A 24,157-nucleotide genomic window follows, 5' to 3' on the forward strand; every position below is an offset into this window, starting at 1 on the left:
ACTTTATTTTTAAAAAACATGGTAAATACCAGATGTTTTACAATATAACAGTAGTGTCCCCATAAATAAGACTGAGAAGGACTTCACACTTCTGCACATTTGCTGTAAAGCTTTCTATGATAGCTATATTGCCCCAATCACCACAGTGTCTGAGCACCTCACAATATTTAATATATTTATTCTCACAACCTCCGAGAGGCAGGGAGTACTATTATCCCTATTTTACAGATGGACACAGAGAGGCTAAGTGACTTGTCCAAGATCACACAAGAAGTCTCTGGCAGAGCAAGGAATTGATCTTTGATTGTCAAGATCACAACTACAGTAAAAGCTGTGTTATCTGGCACTTTATCAACCGGAAAGCTCTATTAACGGGCATTTCTGATATCTCACAATATAAATCTTCAGTCTAGTAACCAGGACTAGTATACTGCCCAGGAGGTTATGCAATTGCACATTCTGCACTTTACTTTTATGCAAAAGGGCAGAAGACAAGTAAGCAAGGTGATACCAGGGATTTATTCAAAAAAGCAGCTTCCAGGGTGTATCATAGGGTCATTACAGATTCAGCCCAATCTCCTACATCCTTCTACATCTACAATGATAACTGAAATAGATAATGATGACCCTTGAGACACTGCAAGATCCTGACGTGCCTTCTGAATCATCAAAGAAAGATTAAATTATGTTCAGTATAGCTTTTGTGTTAAGTGTATTTTTAGTGATCTGGGTTTATGCCATGCGCTGCCCATAGTGATATGCAGTATCAGAAGATAACCAACTGTATAGAAAACTTTACTTGTATACACCTAAGTGCATCAAAAAACCAACCACTCTGCAGTGCAGTACTACTACTAGATTGGTAAATAGCTGTATACTGTACTACTCTACTTTATACTTTTTATTGTATTCTAATTCTTTGAAAATTGGTATTTCACTCCCCAACCATGCTGGATAACAAAGCTTTTACCGTACTACAAAAACAATAGTCAGTTCTCTTTCACTTATAGGAAAATGTACTTATTTCATATTTGTCCCATGCTGACGTATGTACAAGAGATATTATTAAAAAGCTAACATTTGCAAACCTCCTTTACAGCTACCACAGCTACCTCCTAAGGAGGAAAATGTGGTAATTTCTGATACTCCTCTACCCCGATATAACGTGGTCCTCGGGTGAAACTGCGTTATATCAGGGCAGGAAGAGGAACTGCTCCCTGCCCCAGCTCACCTCTGCTCTGCCTCTGTCTCCCTCCTGAGCATGCTGCTCATCCTTCCTGTCATCCTTCCTGAGCATGTTCCGCTTCTCCCCCCATTCCAGGATTGCCGGGCCAATCAGCTGTTTGACCCGGCAAGCCTGGAAGGGGAATGGGGAGAAGCGAAGCAGTGGCGGCATGCTCAGGAGAGGAGGCAGAGATGAGCTGGAGTGGGGAGCAGTTCCTCTGCACCCCCCATTACTTGCTGCAGCCTTCCCTGGGGCCCCTCCACCCCAGCTCACCTCCGTTCCGCCTCCTCCCACCGCAGCTCTGCTTCTCCCCCATCCCTCCCAGGCTTTCCGCATCAATCAGCTGTTTGGCACGGCAAGCCTGGGAGGGAGAAGCGGAGCTGAGCGGCGTGCTCGTGGGAGGAGGCGGCGGCGGAGCAGAGGTGAGCTGGGGCAGGGAGTGGTTCCTCTGCACCCCCTGCCCCAGCTCACCTCCGCTCCCCCTCCTCCCACGAGCGCGCTGCAGCTCCGCTTCTCCTCCAGTTGGCCCAGTAAGCCTGGAAGGGAGGGAGAAACGGAGCTGCAGTGTGCTCGTGGGAGGAGGCGGAGCAAAGGTGAGCTGGGGCAGGGGGATCCCGGGGAGAGCCGCAGCAAGTAATGGGCGGGCGCAGAGGAACCGCTTGCGGTAACACGAATTTGGATATAACGAGGTAAAGCAGCCCCGTCTCCCAGAGCACTGCTTTACCACATTATATCCGAATTCACATTATATCGAACTGCATTATATCGGGGTAGAGGTGTACTACTGTGTGGTAATTTTTAGACAATTTGAGTTTTTAAAAGGCAGCTACTCTGTTTTTAATAGATTTAAAAAAAAAATTTTTTTTCATCAATAAGGTGCACGTGATGCTGTTGAGAACACCTAAATTATGATCAGTTTGACACTGCAGATCATGCAGGAGAAATGTTTAAAACACTGAAGTTTATTTGTTTGGTTTGGAAACTAGGTGTCTGGGTTCTGGAGATAGGTAACCTGCTGAGCTGTTTTCAGTTAAGTCTGCAGCTTTGGGGGCATGGACCAGACCCTGGGTCTGTGCTGCAGCAGGCTAGTGCATCTGACTCAACAAGGCAGGGTTCTGAAGTCCCAAGCTGCCAGGGAAAATGGGCTCAGAGGTAATTTCAGCACATCAGGTGACAGTCCCAAGGGGGTCTCTGTGACTGGACCTGTCACACTTTCTTTTTTTAAAATAATTCATTTTTGGTACATTTTCTGAGTGTCAACAAGGGCAACACAAATAATTTGTTCAATTACCTATGTTATATAAATATACACTATATTATACTCAAACAAAATTAAAAGAAAAATTTTAAAAGGTTGCATAATCAAGCAGTCAAAAGTTAGGAAATATCAGATTTAAGGTTACCTGTGAATCCTTAATTCAGTCCCCTTTGTGAATATGTATTATGATTAAGGCTATCATTTAGTCATGGGTATTTATACTATAAATCATGGACAGGTCATGAGCAATAACTGTCTACAACTTATACTATAAATACCGCTGACTAAATGTTGGGGTCAACAGCATCAGCTTCCGGGGATCACTGAGCAGCCCCCGGGAATACTGCTAGGGAGGGGCTGGGGGGCTGCTATTTGGAGGGAGGACGGGGGTGGCCACTGCTGGGGAGGGCATGGCCAGCAGCACCAGCTGCCCAGGGTAGCTGCCAAGTAGCAGCCGGTGCAGGGGCTACCGAGGGGCTGTCCCCAGAGCCAACTGCTTGGGCAGCCCTGGGGTCAGCCACACTGGCCACTACAGAAGTCACGGAGGTCGCAGAAAGTCATGGAATCCATGACTTCCGCAACTGACACGGAGCCCTAATTATGATACAATTTTTAATTACATGATCATACTCACTTTTTTCCACAGGACCCCTGCCTCATTCAGTGCACAGGATAGACAGTGCTCACTTAATGGACAGCTATTCAATATTTTGTTTTAGCCTCATTGTTCTGTGTATCTATCTTAGGTACTTACATGTACGTATGTACTTTTTAATGTATTTATTCTCACAACTTTGGACAGGAATCTGTCCTTATTTTTGCCTTTTGTAGAATACTTAACACAATGTCTATTAAAGCTCCAGGGAAGTTTTAGTGAAGAAGGAGTTGAGTATTTTTAATGATAATAGATGACAAAGCACATCTTTAGAGGCATTCTGTATTGCTACTGAGGGTTTAGTTTCAATATACAGTAGACCTTTGGTCAGCAATAAGCTGCTTAGTTACAGCAGAGCATTTCTAGGGATAACAACTCATGATCTGTACACCACAGAGATGACAGTTCAGAAGAATCTCACTCTCCAAACCTCCCGTTATAAAAAAAAAACCCCAAAACTATCAGTACGTTTCATTGTTCTATTAGCTTCCTGTCTATTTACTTTTAAATTAGTCAAATCCTGTTTCTGTGAAGATATTTGGTGCTGCCTAAATGATTTCTATCAGGATCCTAACATACCTCCTCACAGAAGTATGAGGAATTGAAGGTGCAGAAGGTTTAAATCTACCACAATTCCTGAAAACTGGTACCCACCTATGCAAAGAGAGTGAACAGAAATTTTATTTGTGTATGGTTCAACTCATATCACTGAATTCACTATCACATATAAAAGGAAAGAATATTTCAACAAAGCATAGCTTGTATGTACTAAAATCTGAAGTTTAACTAGTAATTATAAAACACTATAACAATTTTTGATGAACCCTGTTATTTTAATTGTTCCATATCATACATTAGAAACTACATATCTAGAGGTTTTCAACATGCTCAATTACAATAAAATCAGTTTTGAGGGTTTGCTGGCACAAGATCTGACTATTTCTGTAAGACTGGAAGCATTTTTTTTTGTTTGTTAAATAAGTGCATTGAGCCCTATTATATTGACCAGAATCAGTAATGAGTCCAATCTGATGCAGTTATCAGGCACCAACTGATTTCCATCCTGAAAACTAGCCTGAATCACAGCTCCAAATAATTAGAGCCTTTAAAATTCTTTTAGGCTTAACAAAATGCTTGACTAGCACCTACGTTTTGTTTATATTATCTATGTTAGACTCTCCTTTGGTTTAATCACTTCATTGTGTAATAACTGGAGGAGTTTATCCCATCTGTACCTCCTTCTCTCTTTCTTCAATCTGCTACTGCAGAGAAAGATATTAGATGCTGGAGAAGCAGACTATGAGGAAGGAGAAAGAATGGTACAGTTTAAAGCCATTACAAAAATAGAGTGCAGAATGCTCCAAATATCAAAAACACAAAAAATGTGAAACAGGCATAATCCTCTGAAATCAGAAATGCAAATACTATCATGGTATTTCTGTTCTTAAAGTATGCTTTACCATTTGATCAAAACTAAATCCAAATGTGGAAAATTCACAGAAGTATTTTTTCTAGCTGATTTAAGGAAAGATACTTTTCTGGGACATGGTAAACATAGGAACCTTCAGAAATCTTAACAGTATTGCAGAGGTGGGGGAGGGAAGAGCTTAAAAAAGTTCTACATTGCTCAGAGTTTGGTTTTTTTTTTTTTATTTTTTTTTTTAAGTGTCAATGGGTGTTGGCTCTTTTCCTATCTTGATCAATGTCTGCAAAATATCCTCACCTTGAAAAATATATGTTAAGGAAGACAGGGAGAAGAGAATTTCCAGTGACTTTTTATTGCCAAAAGGTGACATTGAAAATGTTGTGTAGCTTCTTTTAGTTGTTAATTGAGACTAGTTACTAATCTGATAGTAGGGAGGCCTGTAGCTGATAAACTGGGAGCTCTTAATAGAATACCTACAGGTAGGGTTATGGAAAGTCCAGTCATCAAAAATAGAACAGTATTGTCTAATTTGTCCTTAATAAAGACTCTCACATTACTGACTGTACCGGGGGTGTGCTGCAGGAAACTGGCCCTGCAGTAGAGAGCAGCTTCCTTAGAGCCAGCAGCTACTTAAACCTCAAATGACTGTAAGCTCACAGCAGGCCTCATATATATTTCAGCATGTAACTATGTTTTCATTTCCTTAAACCACAGGACATAAGTCTGATTTCAAATAGTGTCTGGACTGAGATATTCAATACTGATAAAGATACAAAGTTTTACATCTTAAAATTTCCAAATGTTTCTTCTATGATAAGGATTCCATAGCCCAGAGCTGCTGATGCTTCTTTACCCCATAGGGTTATCTTCCAAGTCTCTAGTTTATTCACTGCCGCACAATCACCAACCTACTTTGGTTTGGTTATTTAGCAAGAACAACATTTTCCTTTCCAAAAGCAAGGAACAAAGCCAGCCTCCAAACCAATTTATTTCCTTATCCCACTCGTGTGTTTGCACATTTTTCCATGCTTTCTCTTTGGAATGCAATGACTTCTTAGTCCTGCTTTGTCAAGCCACCATCCTCCCTATTTCAATGCCTCCTCAAAACTACTTTTTTCATGATATCCACAAGCACTTAAAAACAAAGTTCCAAATAAGTTCCCTCCTCTTTTTCCCCCACTGCGCCTTGTTATTGTTGTAGCTCTATTATAAAAACTTTGGAGAAGGAACCGTCTTTGTTTTTGTGTTTTGTACAATACCAAACATAATGGCCGCATTAAATATTTAAAAGGAAACATTTCTGTCTAGGTATTTCTATAGCCCTCATTACTGTGGTATCTGAGCGCCTCACAATCTTTAGTGTGTTTATCAACACTCCTGTGACATAGGGAAGAGCTTCTATCCCCGCTTTACAGATGCGGAACTGAGTCACAGAGAGACTAAATGATCTGCCCAGTCATACAGGAAGTCTGTAGCAGAGCTAGGTCTTCTGAGTCCTAACATTGGGGGAATCCTTCCTCTCAACATATGCCAATAACTACCATACAATAGCTTTCTAAGGAAAGGGAAGGTGTGGTGGCTTGGTAAATTTTGACATTTTAATGGTACCTATTATATAAGCAATGATATAAGCCTTCATAATGCGGGAAGCCCATTGCAAGGAGTAGGCTTGGTTCTCTTGAACTGCATGTGACATGCTTGGTATCCACTTTTAGAGCAATCACGGTAAGATGAGGGAGGAGAAGCACTGGAATTTGTCACCCTCTTCACCAGGTAACATAGGAAACCCCCCCCACCCCCCGCACCCCATTGATGTAGATTTATTCCTTATTCCATAATCTCACTGGGTTTCAGATTCAGAAACTGTGCAAAATAAATGCAAAAGGAGGCAAAGAAGTTTACAGCTAATGATCCAATAAAATCATTTAGTCCAGGGGTAGGCAACCTATGGCACGTGTGCCAAAGGCAGCATGTGAGCTGATTTTCAATGGCACTCACACTGCCCGGATGCTGGCCACCGTTCCGGGGGGCTCTGCATTTTAATTTAATTTTAAATGAAGCTTCTTAAACATTTTAAAAACCTTATTTACTTTACATACAACAATTGTTTAGTTATATATTATAGACTTATAGTAAGAGACCTTCTAAAAACGTTAAAATGTATTACTGGCACGCGAAACCTTAAATTAGAGTGAATAAATGAAGACTCGGCACACCACTTCTGAAAGGTTGCTGACCCCGATTTAGTCAATAGTAACACACATCAGTAATGGCTAATAATGCAGCAAATACAAAAAACTAGTTTTTCTTTTAGAAAGTCAAAGAATATATAAATATTCACTAGCATATTAGAACAATAATTAAAACATGCACTGCACCATGGCAAATATAATAACCCTCCTCTAAGCCTTGGCCCTCTCCCCAAATATCCGGGAGAAAAAGATTTTTTTGCAGCAGTGCTTCCCAGTTAAACTGATCTAGGCACTGGTGGACCAATGGGTGAGGAGAGGAGCGAATTTCAAAGCAGAAAGCCCTTCATGGAAAATACCCAACCAGCAATCTTCATTTTTTACATCAAGAGAGGCACTTTGCATTCTTCTACTGATCACACTGTGGCAGTACTGGAGAGGGAGAATGGAGGTCTTTCAGATACCAGGTCATTTAGAACTTCATAGATTAAGGTCAATACCATGAAACACACCAAAAAACTTTTTGGCATCCAATGGAGATCACTGAGCACTGGTGTAGTGTGTTACCCAGAAGAAACCGTTTTTAATAAATGGGCTGCTGCATTCTGCATTAAATTTCAATTTCAGTGGTCTCAATGTCCATGTTATATTAAGCATGTTACAGTAATCGCATGGTGAGAAAGCATATTACACACCTAACTTACCGCAATGGTAAGAGCTTAATAAATGTTTGCATGATAAACAGGTCCTACTGTAAGTGCACATATTGCACTAATACAACACTTTTCAAACAAGCAGCATACGCTACTGTTTTATTCCCTGCAACTGTTTACTTGTAGGGAGCGAAACAGTGACATGGTATCACTTAGTACCACTACTACTGCATATGATGTCCCTTAAATAGACAGGGGCTGATGAAATAGGAACTGGTGGCAAAATGAATGGAAGGGTATATTATTTATACACACACAAAAGGTCCTATCCAGGTTTCCATAATGAGCTCCACTTTTCAGGAGTTTTATAGATAATTAACTTTGCAAATTGCCTCTAGTTAACATTCAGCTCAAGAGTTGTACAAAATATATATTTTTTTGTTTCCTTTCAAATGCATTTAAGTGTCTAGATATTGATATATCCCTTTTCAGATACTTTATTACCTACAGCTGGAGTTAAAAAACAACAACAACAAAAAAACCTTAACATGGGCTGTGGGAGAGGAGGGAATTCCTCTAGAACTCCCAATTCTTAAAGTTCCCTGTGTTGCCATAATCTTCCTACTGATGGGCAGGGCTGAATGTAGCTCCTTCTAAGGTCCAAAGCAACCCCTTCAGTCAACCAGACAGCTTGTGAGAAAGGACAATACATCCTCCTTCCTTCCCCTCACTGCACATACACTGCCAAAAACACTAATTCTTTATTCAACTATCAACTACACACTAAAAACCCCAACACTAAAATACATGGACATATTCTTATTATTTTAAATAAGAATTAAGGAAAAAATAGGACAAATAATATTTCAATCCATTACTGTTCATGCTCACAGAAAAAAAAAAAAAGAACTGAGTATCATCCAGTTTCAAACATCAAGATGTGCATTCCAGCCATGTGGACTCTAATGGTTTTACATCTTTGAATGTACCATGGTCAGTGACCTCATAGAACGGGGATATGAAGAGACAGCTTTGTGGTGAAAAAGAAGGGCATTCAGCACCTTATTATAAACTATTTTTTTTAATGAGGTCTCCTAAAGATATGCAGTGCTGGCTTCCTGTCCCCGTGCCACCTCTCCAGTGCTATAATACTCCCACAGAACCCTTCCAGAGAATGGAGTTGGTCTACAGGAGAGGTACTTTTGTTTATTCTATTATGTTGTTTTTAATCTTTTTTATTATTTTATAGTCTAAACAGTGATGGGTTTGATCAGAACAGCACATGCTGGTGAATCACTGTGTGAAAGCAGCAATCCACGCACTAAGAGGTAAAATGAGGTAAAGTCAAGATCAGTCATATGAACAATACTCCTCTTACCTTCACTATTTGAGGTATTCATCAAATAATCCCCTACAGGTACTGAATCTTTTTTGTTAATAAAAGCATTTGGAGATCCCTTTTAACTTAATTTTTCAGCTTAAGATATTTATCCTAACTGACTTCTTTTCTTTTTCTTTATTTGCATCAGACTGAACTCTAAAGAAGGAAAAGGCTGGTCATTTAGCTCATCAAATGGACTGAATAAATAATGTATATGTTCACATGTATATGTTCACATGAAATATTCTCTTTAAATTACATATATTCTATAGAATGTATTATACCCTGAAACCTTTTCATTTTCATCACTTGCATACTGTTAATAGACAGTTGAAGACATACTCTCTATTTGCTATGATTACTGGAAGTGCTTTTTTGATGTTTATAAAAATAGACATAAGGATTTATGGAAATCTTAGCAACAGCTGATGACAGTGATAGACAATTTGCAGGCCTACCTTTTACTATAAACCTACCTGCTTTTAAGTCCTGGTTGAAGCGACAATATTTAGAGTGCTCAAGTGTAGGTAGACACTGCTCAATGGGTACCCAGACATACGTCTCTGGACACAATAAGTCAGATGGCCTATACTGACCCTATGAAGAAGAATAAAAAAAAGAATAGACGTATCAGTTACATAACAACATCCCAGCTACAAGACTCCAGAGTTCACTATGTGCGAGGAATGGTTTTAATCAAGTCTAAACAAAATGATCCAGAAACAACTTCACCATAAACATTAAGTGACCCTGTTAGCGATTTCTGCACCATCTCAGAAACACAAGCTTGATTTTGGTATCTTTAAAAAAAAAGTTTCTAAAATTAATATCTATATAAATTTTATATAATATATATTAATTTTATATATTAATATATTTTATGGTGTCCAAGATGAATACTCAAGTCTTGGTGTTGCTTCTTTGAACTCTAAATTCAGTTATCGCCTAAAGTCTTGTTGAGTTGGTGCTGACAATAAAAAACTCAACACTACAAAAGCAGCTTGTTTTAAATGTTCATTTGAAATACAAAAAGCACCCATCATTAAGGCAGCAAACTATTAGTTATGAACCATTTTATTGTATACAATAAATATTAAAATACAAAACAAAAAAATGTATATTGAATTAACAAAAATGTTCCAAGTCATTCCAAGAATATCGTAAGTAGCATTAGGAAAGCTCCAGAGATAGAATTTTTGTTAAAAGGATAATCTTCCCAAGATTACAATGTATTTCTAGAAATGAAAAATAACAACAATACTCCTTATCCCAGCAGTTAAAGACAATTATCACCTCAGCAATAATTTGTCGCTCTAATCAGTCAATTCACCCCATTTAAAACAAGTTTGATCTTTGAGCTGTTACTTACTTTGAAACCCCACCTTTGACCTATTATTCATTTTAGTCACTCCCCCCACTGAACCTCCACACACAGTTCAAGAAATGTGCTGGCACTATCAAACATGACTAGTTTTCAAACAGAAAACATGTATCGTGTTACAAAAACAAGGGGTATGCTATGCAATAAAGCAAAGAACACATTCTAGAGACATAGGGTCTTAAACCCGCTGCTCAGGAGAGGAATGATGACAAATCACACTGAACATCGCAAAGTCAGAAGCCTGTATCTCAAACAGTTTCAGCCATTTCTTTAAACAGTTCATTTTGTGTAATAAAAAAGGCAATCCATTGATGCTCATCTTCTACTGCCAAAAAAAGGGCAGAGACTTCTCTTGAAAAAAGTTGACACTAAAAGAGCTAATAGAACAGGGGTTCTCAAACTGGGGGTCGGGACCCCTCAGGGAGTCGCGAGGTTATTACATGGAGGGTCGTGAGCTGTCATCTTCCACCCTAAACCCTGCTTTGCCTCCAGCATTTATAATGGTGTTAAATACATTTAAAAGTGTTTTTAATTTATATGGGGGGAGGTCGCACTCAGAGGCTTGCTATGTTCAAGGGGTCACCAGTACCAAAGTTTGAGAAACTTTGACAGAAGATCTGAAAAATGACTTCAGTTGTTATTGCAGCTACACTTCAATGATAACAATGTCCTTGAAACGATCTCATTCACAGAATCAAATTAATCCAAATCTTTATGCAATGGCACATTTGATCGTGAAGAATTAGAGGAAATAGATTTTCTGAATTTTTTAGAAGAGCATAAATCCTCTCTCCTGCTACTAAACTCTTGACAATATTTAGATGATCTGGTTTTATTACTTTCAATTCATTGCTTCCTATCAATTACTTCAACTTTAGGCATGCTGAGTTAGAAATTCATACACTGATGTCATACAATTAAAATACTAACCACCCATTTATAGTACCGATCAGCAGCTTTCATACTTATTACAGTTAGAATGAGAAACAACCACCTAGTCATTGCAATATTAAGACTGATCACTGAAAAAAATAAGATGAACTAATCAGTTTTACACAGAAGCACATCAAATGTCCAGGGTACATTCCTGAAGTTTCTAGCAATCCAAGCCCTTCTAACGGTTCCCAGCTCCATTCACTCCATCCTTCCACTTCAAATGATAGTTCATTCTGCTCACTAGCAATGCCTCTCTTTCCAATCATCAATGACTCCAATTGGGAGGGTTTTGTTTAAGGCTTCTGTATAATCAATACCTTTTGTTGGATGAAACTGATTACTTTGCATTTACAGACAACCAGGAAGTTTTCATTTAGAGTAGCCTACTGTATACAGTGTTTGCTTAAACACAATAAAACAAATACTTTAAAAACCTCACTATATGACCTTGATTTTCTCATTTGAAAATCATTCAGGATCAGTTTGTAATTATTGCTGTTTTACTAAAAGCAAATTTCTACATTAAGTTAAAACAATATTCCTCAACTCCAAGTATAAGCTTAAATCTCATGGTTTTAGAACAGGCTCGTCTTAGCCAAAGACTAGAAATTGCTTTATTAAATAAACCACTTTTAAATGTTATGCTTTCTAAACAGAGCCGGTTGAATGAAATGTCAGTGTAACACTTACAGCACAATTTAAGTCACCATTACCCCAACGAAACTATTTGGGGATTTGGAAACCAGTTTGTCTTTTCAGCTAGATTGAGTGAAAAACTGTTTGTATTACAAGTGTAATTATTTATGGATTCAAGCACCTTTTTTCAAATGGTCAAGAGTAGAAAAATATGTAAGTAACCATCGCTGAGAGCTGTTTTCCAACCTAAACAATGGGGTAAGGCAATTTAACTCTTGCTCAGTCTCTTGGATACTGTACTTTCATCTACATAAGCAAGGAGAGCTTGGTCACTCATCTGAACTAAATTTTCTCTAAAATGCATTTACACTGGGTTTGAAAATATATTGAGTTTAAGGTTCTCTCTGAGATTTGAAAATTAAATAAATGTGCAGCCCTCTGAAAAATTACATGGATTATTTGTGCGATTCTGTTTGTGTTTTGAGGTGAAGTTTTAGGCATAAAATTAACTAGAGTAAAAGTATTAACTGGCAGATTCTAAACCAAAGGAAAAGATGATGGGCCTTTTGAGTGGTGCACAACACAACAGCAGAGAGCAAACTTTTCAAAACTTTATAACACAAAATGTGAAAGAAATGGCTACCTCAAGCACTGCCTGTAGCAAGTACAAAAGCAGAAGTCCAAGATGTTTTTAAAAATGGATAGTGATATGTAACTGAAAAAACACCACGTTCAAGGAACAAAGTGGGGCCTGAAATTAAAATTAATTATATCCCTGGCAAATCCACAAACCTTCATTACACATGGAACATTTTTGTCATAAGATTTACCATTAAAATGCAATCTAATTTAAGGCTATCACAACTTTGAAACAGTTTAAAGTCCCTCCAACAACCGCCCCCGCCCCAGGAATTCATAATTTCAGTGATATAACCCCAAACCCAATTCTTTACATATTAAGTAGAGTAGAAATTTGAGAAAATTTCAAAGCTGACTTGAGTATTTAGTTTCACATCTCTCATTAAAACTCTAATTTTTAAAATGGGAGTTGTGTGGCTAAATTCATATTGGCTTTCTATTTATATTGTGCCATTAAAACACACTGCAGCATAAAAAAAGTTATATGCATGAGTCATACTAATAGATGTAACATATCTACATTCCCACGTACCATGGTGGAAATTTACCACATATACAAAGGTTTTTTTCCCCAATATAAACTCGTAGTAAATCTTACATCCGTCAGTGAGTATATATGATCAGAGAGGAGGAAAACATATTGCAGTCCTTGGAATCATTCAGTTGTCACCTGAAAGTTGTCATCACGATCTTTGAAAGAAAAGGACCTGAATTACAAATACCGAAGACAAAAGATGTGTGCATATAGAAAGGAGTGAAATCATCTCAACTCACTTCTACGGTGTTTGACATTTATGAATTAATTATAATATTCATCTTTCTTAGATTTAGACTTACTCTCAATATAGATGTACAGTTTACACTACAATGTTATCTACCATAGCTAGAAACAAGTGCCCTCTAATATTAGAAAGGGGGATTGAGGATATGCTGTTCAGCTGGTGATTTGGTGATTCATGAGATATTGGAGCTTATGCCTGTCCTTGTCCCAAGACTACACATTGCCTGCCCTGAACCTCTAGCCACTAAAATTTTGTGGGGAAATTCCACATGGGGAAAATGTCCAGGAATTTGCAAAAAGCCATTTTGTTGAGGAGACAAAACCTCAGTGCATTTTGGGTTGGGATTACCCTCCATAAGAAGTTGTTTTATTTTGTACTGTAGAAAAGACGAACAGCACTTCAATAACCCTTATCTAAAATCCTATACATTCCAAGTGCCAAAAATAAAATTAGTGTCTTCATAAAAATCACTGCACACATCTTGTCAATTGATTTGTTTTAAAAAAAAAAGATACTGAAAACAATCATCACTGAAAGATTTCTCTGAGACTTCTTTCTAGAGGGCTAATTTACTGCCATGTAAACACAGAGCAATGTCCTTTACCAAAATAAGACATGCTCTATTTTTATTTTCACTAGTGGGCTTTTCCCCTTATTATATTTAATATAAAAAGAGAAAAAATCTTTAATATGACATCCAAGATATTATTAAGCATTCTTGGATATTAATTGGAAACTTCTGGAGACAAGCTTGGCAGACTTACAATAAAACTTAAATTAACAATTCACACCATGCCATTTTTTGTTTTACAGTTTCCAAATCAAAATCATCAGACGCTTCTCTGAACTTTTGTCCCAGAGCAAGGGCAAAGGTTTTAATGAGACTTCAGTCTGGAGATTACTTTTTAAATATTTTGAAAAATCTGAGGGATTTGGTGAGCATTTGAGATGAAAATAGTCAGCAGAGTTTGTTTTCACAGTCTAAGTCAAATTTTAAATGTAAAAGCACAAAAGAAAGATAATAGTCTCAAAACCAAAAAGGATTAAATACCAGTAGCATTGAACAAACAAGAAAGAAAGGTTAAACACACATTTAATTCTTTTATCAGGTAAAGTTTACATCTGTATTTTATTTTTCCACAATAAACCCATTGATCTTTTATTAAAAGTGAATTAAGGCAGCCTTCATCTCAGTTTCCAGCCAGCTGCTTAAAGAGAAGCTCTAACACTACATAAACAAAACAACCCAAATTATCAACAGCAATCCATTAGGGCTAGGCAGCACATCATGAGAAAGAGTAAGTCAGCCTTAAAGGTTTATTAAATTCAGGCTTTTCATTGAAAGACAATACCAATGGAATCCCATCAGCAAAAAACTACAGCAGACCCTTGCTCCCTGATTTCATTACATAAACAGAGATAGACTTTATTGGCCCCCAAGAGAGCGCTTTGCAAGTAACTCTAGCTACTCTGTTTTCACAAACTGTGTTTGGTCTGTGCTACACTGAGTCAGTGAGGTGAGCCAGAACCAGCAGAGACAAAGAGCTAAACATCTGAATCCATTTGTACTTCTAACAGTCAGAAATCACTCCTATGTATTCCATGTGTCAATAGGTGAGCCTAAAAGACTTAAAAATGCAGAACTCCCTCGCCCAATATATTGCTCAAATATTTTTTTAAAATATCAAGTAATTTTAATATACAATCAAACTTCAATTTTAAGTAGAGCTGGTTGGAAATGTTCCAATATAATATTTTTCTGTCAGAAAACGTTTCTTTGTAGACAGCTAAATATACCACTTGTGATGAAAATTGGTTTTGAAACTAAATTTGAAAAAAGCATTTTTGAACTTTTTGGAATGGAACATTTAGATTTTTTGTTTGAGTTTATTTTTATATAATATAAAATGTAAAGTATAAATTTGAAAATAAAAAAGTTTCGTTTGATTAGCCCAAACCCACAATTTTTTTTCCCTCCCAGTATTTCAGTTCACTGGAAATATTTAATTTTTTTATGTCCTTGTTCTGGAACAGAAGAAATTTCAAAATCATGAAATTCGACCTATCCCACACAGTTCTAATGGTAAAGAAGCTTTTTTAGTTTTATACACATATTTCTGTACATACATAAAACCACACATTTGTTAATTTACCTCCTTTGGAGTAAATTATAGAATAAAAAGGAGTTAATCTGCAAACAGACAATTTGTAGAGCACATAGCATACTCTGGATGCAAATAATAAAAAGTCTTCTTAAATTATTTTAGCCACATCTTGTTTTCTAAAACACACCGTGAATGAGTAAGTTTTATGTAATCTTCAAAATATATTATTAACCACGTGCTCGAGATTTTCCAGGACATGGATACAATATTCTTGAAAGTTTAACTGCACTTTTGCTATTAAGACACACTCCTAGGGCATTAGAGACAGTTGGCTGCACCTCTTGCTTTTTTATGGACAAGGGATGTTACTTGCAATAACCACATCTCTTTTTTGTGCTCAAGAAGTTTAAAATCAAAATTCAAGGAGAAACCTCTTTCCACCCAGCATTAGGTTCTCTCTTCTTTGTGTACATTTTATTAACTGTGATATCATTGGTGTCTAGTCTTTGCAATGAAAGATTTAGCAGCCACCGAAAATAATATAAAGAGTGATGAAGCTATTGCTGTTCTTGTACATAGAAAGGATATTCAATAAATGTTTTTCCTCACATTTTTTATTTCCTCAAGTTATAAAACATACACATCCTTTAAAGTTGCACTTCAAACACACATAGAATGATGGTGCACCAATTACTTCTATGTGGCCTAGTAACGCTACTATAGATATTGCTAATGATCTATAAACACTTTACATTTGATACTTTAAATTACTCTGATACCAAGTTATGTTTATTCTTAAGTCAAGCAATTTTTTTCTATTAGTTACCCTATTTTATTTACATGTCTAGAGTTTCCACGATCTTTAGCATTGACTAACCAAATTTTCACCAACTTTCTATTCACTTTCTACTGTCAGTCATTAATATATTAATAAACACTAGACTATAACTTAACTTGGCTTTCATCCTTTCTAAAGAACAAATAGTAATGACAGCTGTTTCTTATCACATACAAGTTTTTAATATGTATCAGGAGTTTGACCCTTACTTGGTTGTGTATAATTTGCTTGGTTTTCAAAAAGTTTGTGATAAGGTTCCTCAAGACATTTAAGGTAAACAACATACACCAGGTTACACATATCTATCTGTTTAAAATTTTTAAATTAACTCAAAGCGTAGAGATTACATTTCAGTTCTAGAAATGAAAACAGGCTCAGTCTCAACATTAATTCCTTAGCACAATGTGTGTGCACACACACATAGTTATTGACCAAAACTCATCGGAAATTGTCTATTGTTAAACTTACATAATAAAAAGAAACCTCAGCCAAACTTCCCCATCATCCTGGTTTATTTTTAGCTTTTTTTCCTGCAGAGTCACTCTATCTCTGAATTCCTTGTGAGTGTCTCTCCCATCTGCTGTCTGCCCCTCAAGACCAAGATTTAGAGATGTGGGGCACACCTAGTTTGGACTGCTGTTTTTGTTGTTAGCAACAAAAGGGAAAATAAAATGTTTCAAGTAAAATATTTAAGTATTCAGTATGTGGATTCATTTTTCACTAATTTCCTGGAATGTTCTGGACCTTTCTAGAATCTCGTGGACCCTTTCAGACTTTCTGAGAACTACATTTTCCTTGAACCTCTTAGAATGTTGTCACCCATCCCTCATGAGTATGTAAGGAACAGGGTGTCGCCAGTCAGGAACTCAGTATAGGAACCGAAAACCTCAATTGCAATCTACTTTGCAGAAAGGGGAAAATTTGATGGGAAAATATCTGAAACAGAACAACACAGGCTGGGCTTTAGGCAGTAGCAATCATCCCAGTACAGAAGAAATTGAGGAGTGAAGTGTAAATGATGGAAGTCCTATTATGAAAATATAAGGAATGGAAATGTGAGGAAAGTGATGGAGAATCGTCCAGTTTTCCTGGCGGCATAAAAGGAAAGTGATGATAAAGAAGAATGTGGCTCACATAAAAATGAGAGTAATGACAAAAAAAATCTAGTTTACATGAAAAAGAGAAATGATAAAGAAGAATCAGACTTGCATGATGACAGAAACAGCAGTGAGAAAAACGCATACCACAAATCAGTACATCTGATCCTGCTTTATGGCATAAAACTTAGCTTGAGGCTCTGAAGCAACATAGAATCATAAAGTCACAGAATCATAGAAGATTAGGGTTGGAAGAGACCTCAGGAGGTTATCTAGTCCAACCCCCTGCTCAAAGCAGGACCAACCCCAACTAAATCCCAGTCAAGGCTTTGTTTGTCAAGCCGGGCCTTAAAAAAACCTCTAAGGATGGAGATTCCACCAACTCCCTAGGTAACCCATTCCAGTGCTTCACCACCCTCCTACTGAAATAGTTTTTCCTAATATACAACCTAAACCTCCCCCACTGCAACTTGAGACCTTTGCTCCTTGTTCTGTCATCTGCCACCACTGAGAACAGCCTAGCTCCATCGTCTTTGGAACCCCCCGTTCAGGCAGGTCAGATAGCAGTTGAAGGCAGCTATCAAATCCCCCCTCATTCTTCTCTTCTGCAGACTAAATAAGCCCAGTTCCTTCAGCCTCTCCTCATAAGTCATATGCCTCAGTCCCCTAATCATTTCCATTGCTGGATTCTCTCCAATTTCTCCACATCCTTTCCGTAGTGGAGGCCCCCAAACTAGACACAATACTCCAGATGTGGCCTCACCAGTGTTGAATCGAGGGGAATAATTGCTTCCCTCGATCTGCTGACAATGCTCCTACTAATACAGCCCAATATGCCATTAGCCTTCTTGGCAACACGGGCACACTGTTGACTCATATCCAGCTTCTCCTCCACTGTAATCCCCAGGTCATTTTCTGCAGAACTGCTGCTTTAGCCAGTCGGTTCCCAGCCTGTAGCGGTGCATGGGAGTCTTCCGTCGTAAGTGCAGGACTCTACACTTGTCCTTGTTGAACTTCATCAGATTTCTTTTGGCCCAATCCTCCAATTTGTCTAGGTCACTCTGGACCCTATCCCTACCCTCCAGGATATCTACCTCCCCCTCTGCCCCCAGCCCCCAGGCTTAGTGGCAGCCACAAACTTGCTGAGGATGCAATCCATCCCATCATCCAGATCATTAATGAAAATGCTGAACAAAACTGGCCCAGGACCAAACCCTTGGGCACTCTGCCAACTAGACATCGAGCCATTGATCACTACCCATTGAGCCCAACGATCTAGCCAGCTTTCTATCCACCTTACAAACAATTCATCCAATCCATACTACTTTAACTTGCTGGCAAGTATACTGCAAGAGACCGTATCAAAGACTTTGCTAAAGTCAAGGAATATCATGTCCACTGCTTTCCCCATATCCACAGAGACAGTTATCTCATCATAGAAGGCAATCAGGTTGGTCAGGCATGACTTGCCCTTGGTGAATCCATGTTGACTGTTCCTGATCGTCTTCCTCTCCTCCAAGGGCTTCAAAATGGATTCATTGAGGACCTGCTCCATGATTTTTCCAAGGACTGAGGTGAGGTCTGTAGTTCCTTGGATTCTCCTTCTTCCCTTTTTAAAAGATGGGCACTATATTTGCCTTTTTCCAATTGTTCAGGACCACCCCTAATCGCCATGAGTTTTCAAAGATAATAGCCAATTGCTCTGCAAACACATCAGCCAGCTCCCTGGGCACCCTCAGATGCATTGCACCTGGCCCCATGGACTTGTGCATGTCCAGCTTTTCTAAATAGTCCTTAACCTGTTCTTTCACCACTGAGGGCTGCTCACCTCCTCCCCATACTGTGTTGCCCATGAAAAGTCACATGACTATTTTACAGCATACTCCAAATGGATGGAGGTCAAGTCCAGGCTCAAGCTAAATAAATGCATAGATGCAGAAAACCAGTGCATTATTAATGTACAAATCCAGAACTGAAGGAATGTGCTCGAGGATCTGATATCAATTATCCTCTTCCTTGCAAAGAATAATTTGGCTTTCTGGGGCTCATCAAATAAGTTGTTCACTGAACATAACGGTAATTTCCTCAGTTCGGTTTGGGAAATACGACAGTGTGGTGTGTGAGCACCTAGTCGAGTAGTTTGTAAAGAAACTATGGACCATTACTGTAGCAAAACAATTCAAAATGAACTGATTGATCTTATGGCAAGGATGGTGCTTGATAACATATTGATGCGGCTCAGGAAAGCAAACTACTACGCTGTAATAATGGACCGCATACCCAACATTAGATAAAGTGAAAAGATGTCATTTACAATAAGATTTGTTGACAATGAGGCTGGCTGTATCCAAATAAAGGAACACTAACTGTTTCGGCTCTGAGGATGACTCTACTAGAAAGGCCTAACAGAACTGTTTATGAATGAGAACAAAATAAAGCTTCAGGACTGCCATGGCCAAGGCTATGACAATGGCATGAACATGAAGGGAAGAAACAGTGGCGTCTAAGCAAGGATCCTTACGCTGAATCCAATAGCTTTTTTCATGCCTCAATCTGGTTGTGTCAGATTCAGTGTCATCTTCTTTAGATTCAGTATCTCTCTTCAGAGTACTGCAAAGAATATACATCCTGTTTTCAGCTATCATCAACTATCAGATGGAAGATCCTCACAGGCATTACAAATCTGACCATGAAGCTGCTAAGTGATGCTCACTGGGAGAGCCACATTGACAGCATAAGTCCAGCAAGGTATCAAGTGACTGAGGTTTATCACGCCCTGATGGAACTGGTGCAGCCAAATACAGCCGAGACTGGAATCAGACACGAGGCGCAAGCCAGATCACTGACTTGAAATTTCTGGTCTCAATTGTGGTTTGGCATGATATCCTGTTCCAAGTAAACATTGTAAGCAAAGCATTACAAACTCAGTTGATGGACATTGCAACTGCTACTACTTTGATGAGAAGCTGCCTTGATTTCGTTGTGGCCTACAGAGACAATGAATTTGAAGATACCCATCACCGCTGCCAAATAAATGGTGGAAAACTTAGGAGTTGAGTCTTCAAGGAAATTTGTATTCATCAGAAGAAGAGATAGTTTGGTTATGAGGGCAGAGATGAGGTGATGGGAAACTCAGAAGAAACATTCAAGAGGGCACTTGTGGACACTGCTTCAATAATAAAAAAAAATAATAATAAGAGATATACCAATCTCCTAGAACTGGAAGGGACCTTGAAGGTCATCGAGTCCAGCCCCCTGCCTTCACTAGCTGGACCAATTTTTGCCACAGACCCCTAAGTGGCCCCCTCAAGGATTGAACTCACAACCCTGGGTTTAGCAGGCCAATGCTTAAACCACTGAGCTATCCCTCTCCCAATGTCCATTGAAGAAAGGTTTGGACAAATGAAGCTGCACAAAAAGTCCAGGATGTGTGTTATATGATATTAATAAGCTGCTGGCAGACAGAAAAACACTTTTGAACAATTGTACGGACCGTCACCAGACGCTGAGACATGGGGAATGTTCAGATGTCAATGATAAAGACTTCTATGTCAAATGAGACAACATCCATCCTATTCTGCAACACAGAAAGCACTCTCCACTCCAACTTCTCCAATTCATTCATGATGCAGAGCTGAAGGACACTTTTCCTAATGTGTGGATGGCTTTGGGGATTCTGCTCATGCTGCTGGTCACAGTTGTGAGTGGTGAGCACAGCTCTTCAAAGCTCAGGCTCATTAAAACATCTTTGACTGATGACGGCCCACAAGACTGATATTGTTTGCTATTTTATCATTTGAAAATGCCATTCACCAATCTTTGTACCTCTCCGGCACTCTGCTTCAGTTTGCGAGGGCAAAGGCGAGAAAAGTGATCATTTGATCCAAAGGACTAGGGTTAACATTCTAAGGCTGTCACCTACTGTACCACTATTTAATACTTATCCACTCAATGTGGGTGCACAGTTCAATTTCTTGATGATAGTACATTTCAGTTATTCTTAAAATTAAAAAGTTTCTATAAGCTTAGAGGAAACTAATTTTTATTTGCTTATATATGGCATGAATAAATACAGATGTACAGCTCCTAGAATGCAAATTTATCATATCATATGACAGGGATAAATTATGCATGCAATTCATGCCTCAAACTTGTGAAATAGGCTACAAAGGCAATAAAAAAAAAGGTATTCAAAAGTTTAACAAATGGAGGAGGGGGTGCCGAAGAAGCTCCTTGCCATTTGGTCTAGGCCCTCTCCTGATCAAGGCATCTCTCTCTCTCAGACTCATACTCTTTTCATATCCCTGGGTTAGGAACCAATAGGATTTAGCTGGTTTGATGACTCCATTGAGTCCGACTAGTGTCTTCAATCCCCAGTGTGCCAAGAACCTACTACAGCACACCTTGTTACTTACTGCTATTAGAGTACAGCTCACCTCAGTTAACTTTTAATTTTTTTTTTTTTAAATCTTGTTTGATAACCACTTCTGTGAGACATAACCTTCCACTAGGAAAAGCAGTTCCTACAAGAAAGCTAAAGTAGGGAATCGTTGACATGTATTGAAAATAGTTGGGGAAATGAAAGTACATTTTTAGTTTGTCAATTTTTTTTCCTAACCCTCTCTCACTTTTTTCAAGGTTCCCTGAGTTATTTGGACACTATCATCAGAATCTAAAATAGTCATTGGCCTAATAGCTACTTTCAAATTGCTCTCTTTCATAAAAATAATCTGATCTATTGAATAGTTCTCAGTTTATCTTTTACACTAGAAAATGAGATAAATGTCTCTGAAAGATCCACAAAGTGTTGCAGAAAGGATCAGCTTGCACTTTAGAGGAGGGGGCATTTTGAAGTGACTTCTCTTCTTCAGCTGCATTTCTTCCCCTTCCATAACCACATTCACCTACTCCCCCACAGAACATGAGATTAGCAAATTTGGTGTGCATTTATGAGATGAAGTCCCAGCTGTGAACTGTTGAGAGTATGACATCAGAAAGACCCAGCTAGCCAATCAATAGTGCTTTACAATAGATAATCTGTGTCTATAGCCATATTCTTAATATTAAACAGATCCCATTATCCTCACTGACAGCACCATATTAGTCAGTAAGATAATTCTGGATTTAAACTCAAAATTAAGAGCAATTAGTATGTTCAAGAGACTGTTGCTTCATTATTATAAATAGCAGTCAGACCACAGCATTTGCAAAGCCTGCATTTCTGTCTGCTGTTTTATCAGCTTCTGGTGCCATAGCTCTGAAGGAAATATAATTTAATGCACTACACATATTCTGTTAACTATTTTCAAGTGTCCCTTTTCTCTCCAAGGCACGTTGCCAAAAGCTTACTCCCTTCCATTCACAAAGACTGGCAACTATGTGAAAGTTTGAACTGTTTGATCTAAGTGATTTTAGCTATTAGATTTGAAACAGTATTGTTAACCGGACTTATCTATTTATTTGACTTTATTCTGAGAAAAAAATATTTGTAACTCTTTAGGAATTACCTCATCACAACCAGGTTTGCATTGTCTCAGACTCTAATACATTAGACTCAAGATATAAGTGGATTTAATACTGACCCTTTTGATTTATGCCCGACCATGATCCCAATATGTCATGGTTAGGCTGTTTTTATTATGGATACTTCAGCATAACTCTTAACCGAAATGGAAGGATAGTACAGGGAAGAAGACTAAGTGAGAACTAATGATTACCAGTGTGTTCAGATTAATTTGATCACAGTAGTAAGTGTACAATTATAAAAGCAAGGAAATTCTGAGTTACGACAGTAGTTAAACTACATATGAATGTATAGCTAGTCTTCCTCCAAAATCTTCATATTCATGTGCTTTTCAAAAATGGAATGATTTTATTAAAGGCAAAATGGATTTTACTTAGAAAAACTAAACATACAGAATGAAGGAGAAGTTAAACAATAGTGTTACATTTTTAAGGAAATATCTGTACTACAGGGTGAGATTTTCAAAAGTGCTCAGCACTGGCCTAACTCAGCTCCCAATGAAGTTAGCAATAAAGCTCTCACTGACTTTACTTGGAACAGAATTAGTGCAATGCCTACCATATTCTTGAAAATCCAACTCATACAGCCCAACTTTCAATACTTGTGTTACAAAACTGGGTATTCCATTGTGTAAGCAGCTATTTAAACATCTAACTAGACATTTACACATGCAAATACTATATTTGCATGTCTAATTATGGGAACTGACTGCGAAAATTAGACATATCTGAACACATCACTTCCAACTGGTCAAAAAGAGTAGGACTTCTAGAGTGAACTGATGCTTTTAGGGGGAAAAATGAAAGGACAAACTAAGCAGATTTGTTCCTTGTGATTAAAGATACAATTCACAAAATTCCTATTAATGTTTTAAACAAGCATAAATGACCCAACCATCAGCTAAGTTTATACAGATGTAGTAATTCCATAAAACTAGTTCTGGAATTTAGTAGGTAAACTCTTAAGTCTCTAGTGAGCACAAGTGAACTGCAACTTTTCAAAGCCTTATAACTTGTCTACATTTGGGTGAGTTTTCACACAGATGGCAAGGGACATCCCTGACACAAAGGCCACACACACCCTGTCAAACTTTAAATCCCTGCTCAGAAGCACAGGACAGATAAAGCTTTTCAAAGAAAACATCAGTTTTTTGTGTTTTTTTTTTTTTAAAACATCGACAAAACCAACCTTTTCCCCTAACCTCTCTCTCAGAAATGGATTAACCGTTTTGGTTTAAAATTCTACTCCTGGCCTGCCACCAGCTCCCTTCCCCCTCCACCCACCCCAAAAGTGCACAGGCCGAGGCAGTCATCCAGTTTGTAAAATTTTAGCCCAAACAGGGTCTTATAATGGAAGGTGTCGGGCAACTTTAATAATAAGCAGTGCTACCACACCATCTATATTATACATACAATTTATATTACAATACACA

The 24,157-nt window shown here is 38.2% G+C and overlaps 1 protein-coding gene across 13 annotated transcripts in view; it reads right to left on the reverse strand.

Moving 5' to 3' along the window:
* ATE1 (arginyltransferase 1) overlaps nucleotides 1–24,157 on the reverse strand; it is a 160,655-nt gene that overhangs the window by 25,056 nt on the left and 111,442 nt on the right. For 12 of the 13 annotated variants that reach the window (XM_039481165.1, XM_039481169.1, XM_039481164.1 and 9 more), the window contains one exon: nucleotides 9,264–9,384. In XM_039481165.1, the coding sequence (XP_039337099.1) occupies nucleotides 9,264–9,384 (121 nt within the window). Of the gene's footprint in view, nucleotides 1–9,263; nucleotides 9,385–12,911; nucleotides 13,070–24,157 lie in introns of those variants that run through there. The other variant, XR_005582743.1, reaches the window with a different exon arrangement.

The sequence above is a fragment of the Mauremys reevesii genome, linkage group 7, assembly GCF_016161935.1.
Source record: "Mauremys reevesii isolate NIE-2019 linkage group 7, ASM1616193v1, whole genome shotgun sequence".
In the NCBI taxonomy this organism is placed as follows: domain Eukaryota; kingdom Metazoa; phylum Chordata; order Testudines; family Geoemydidae; genus Mauremys; species Mauremys reevesii.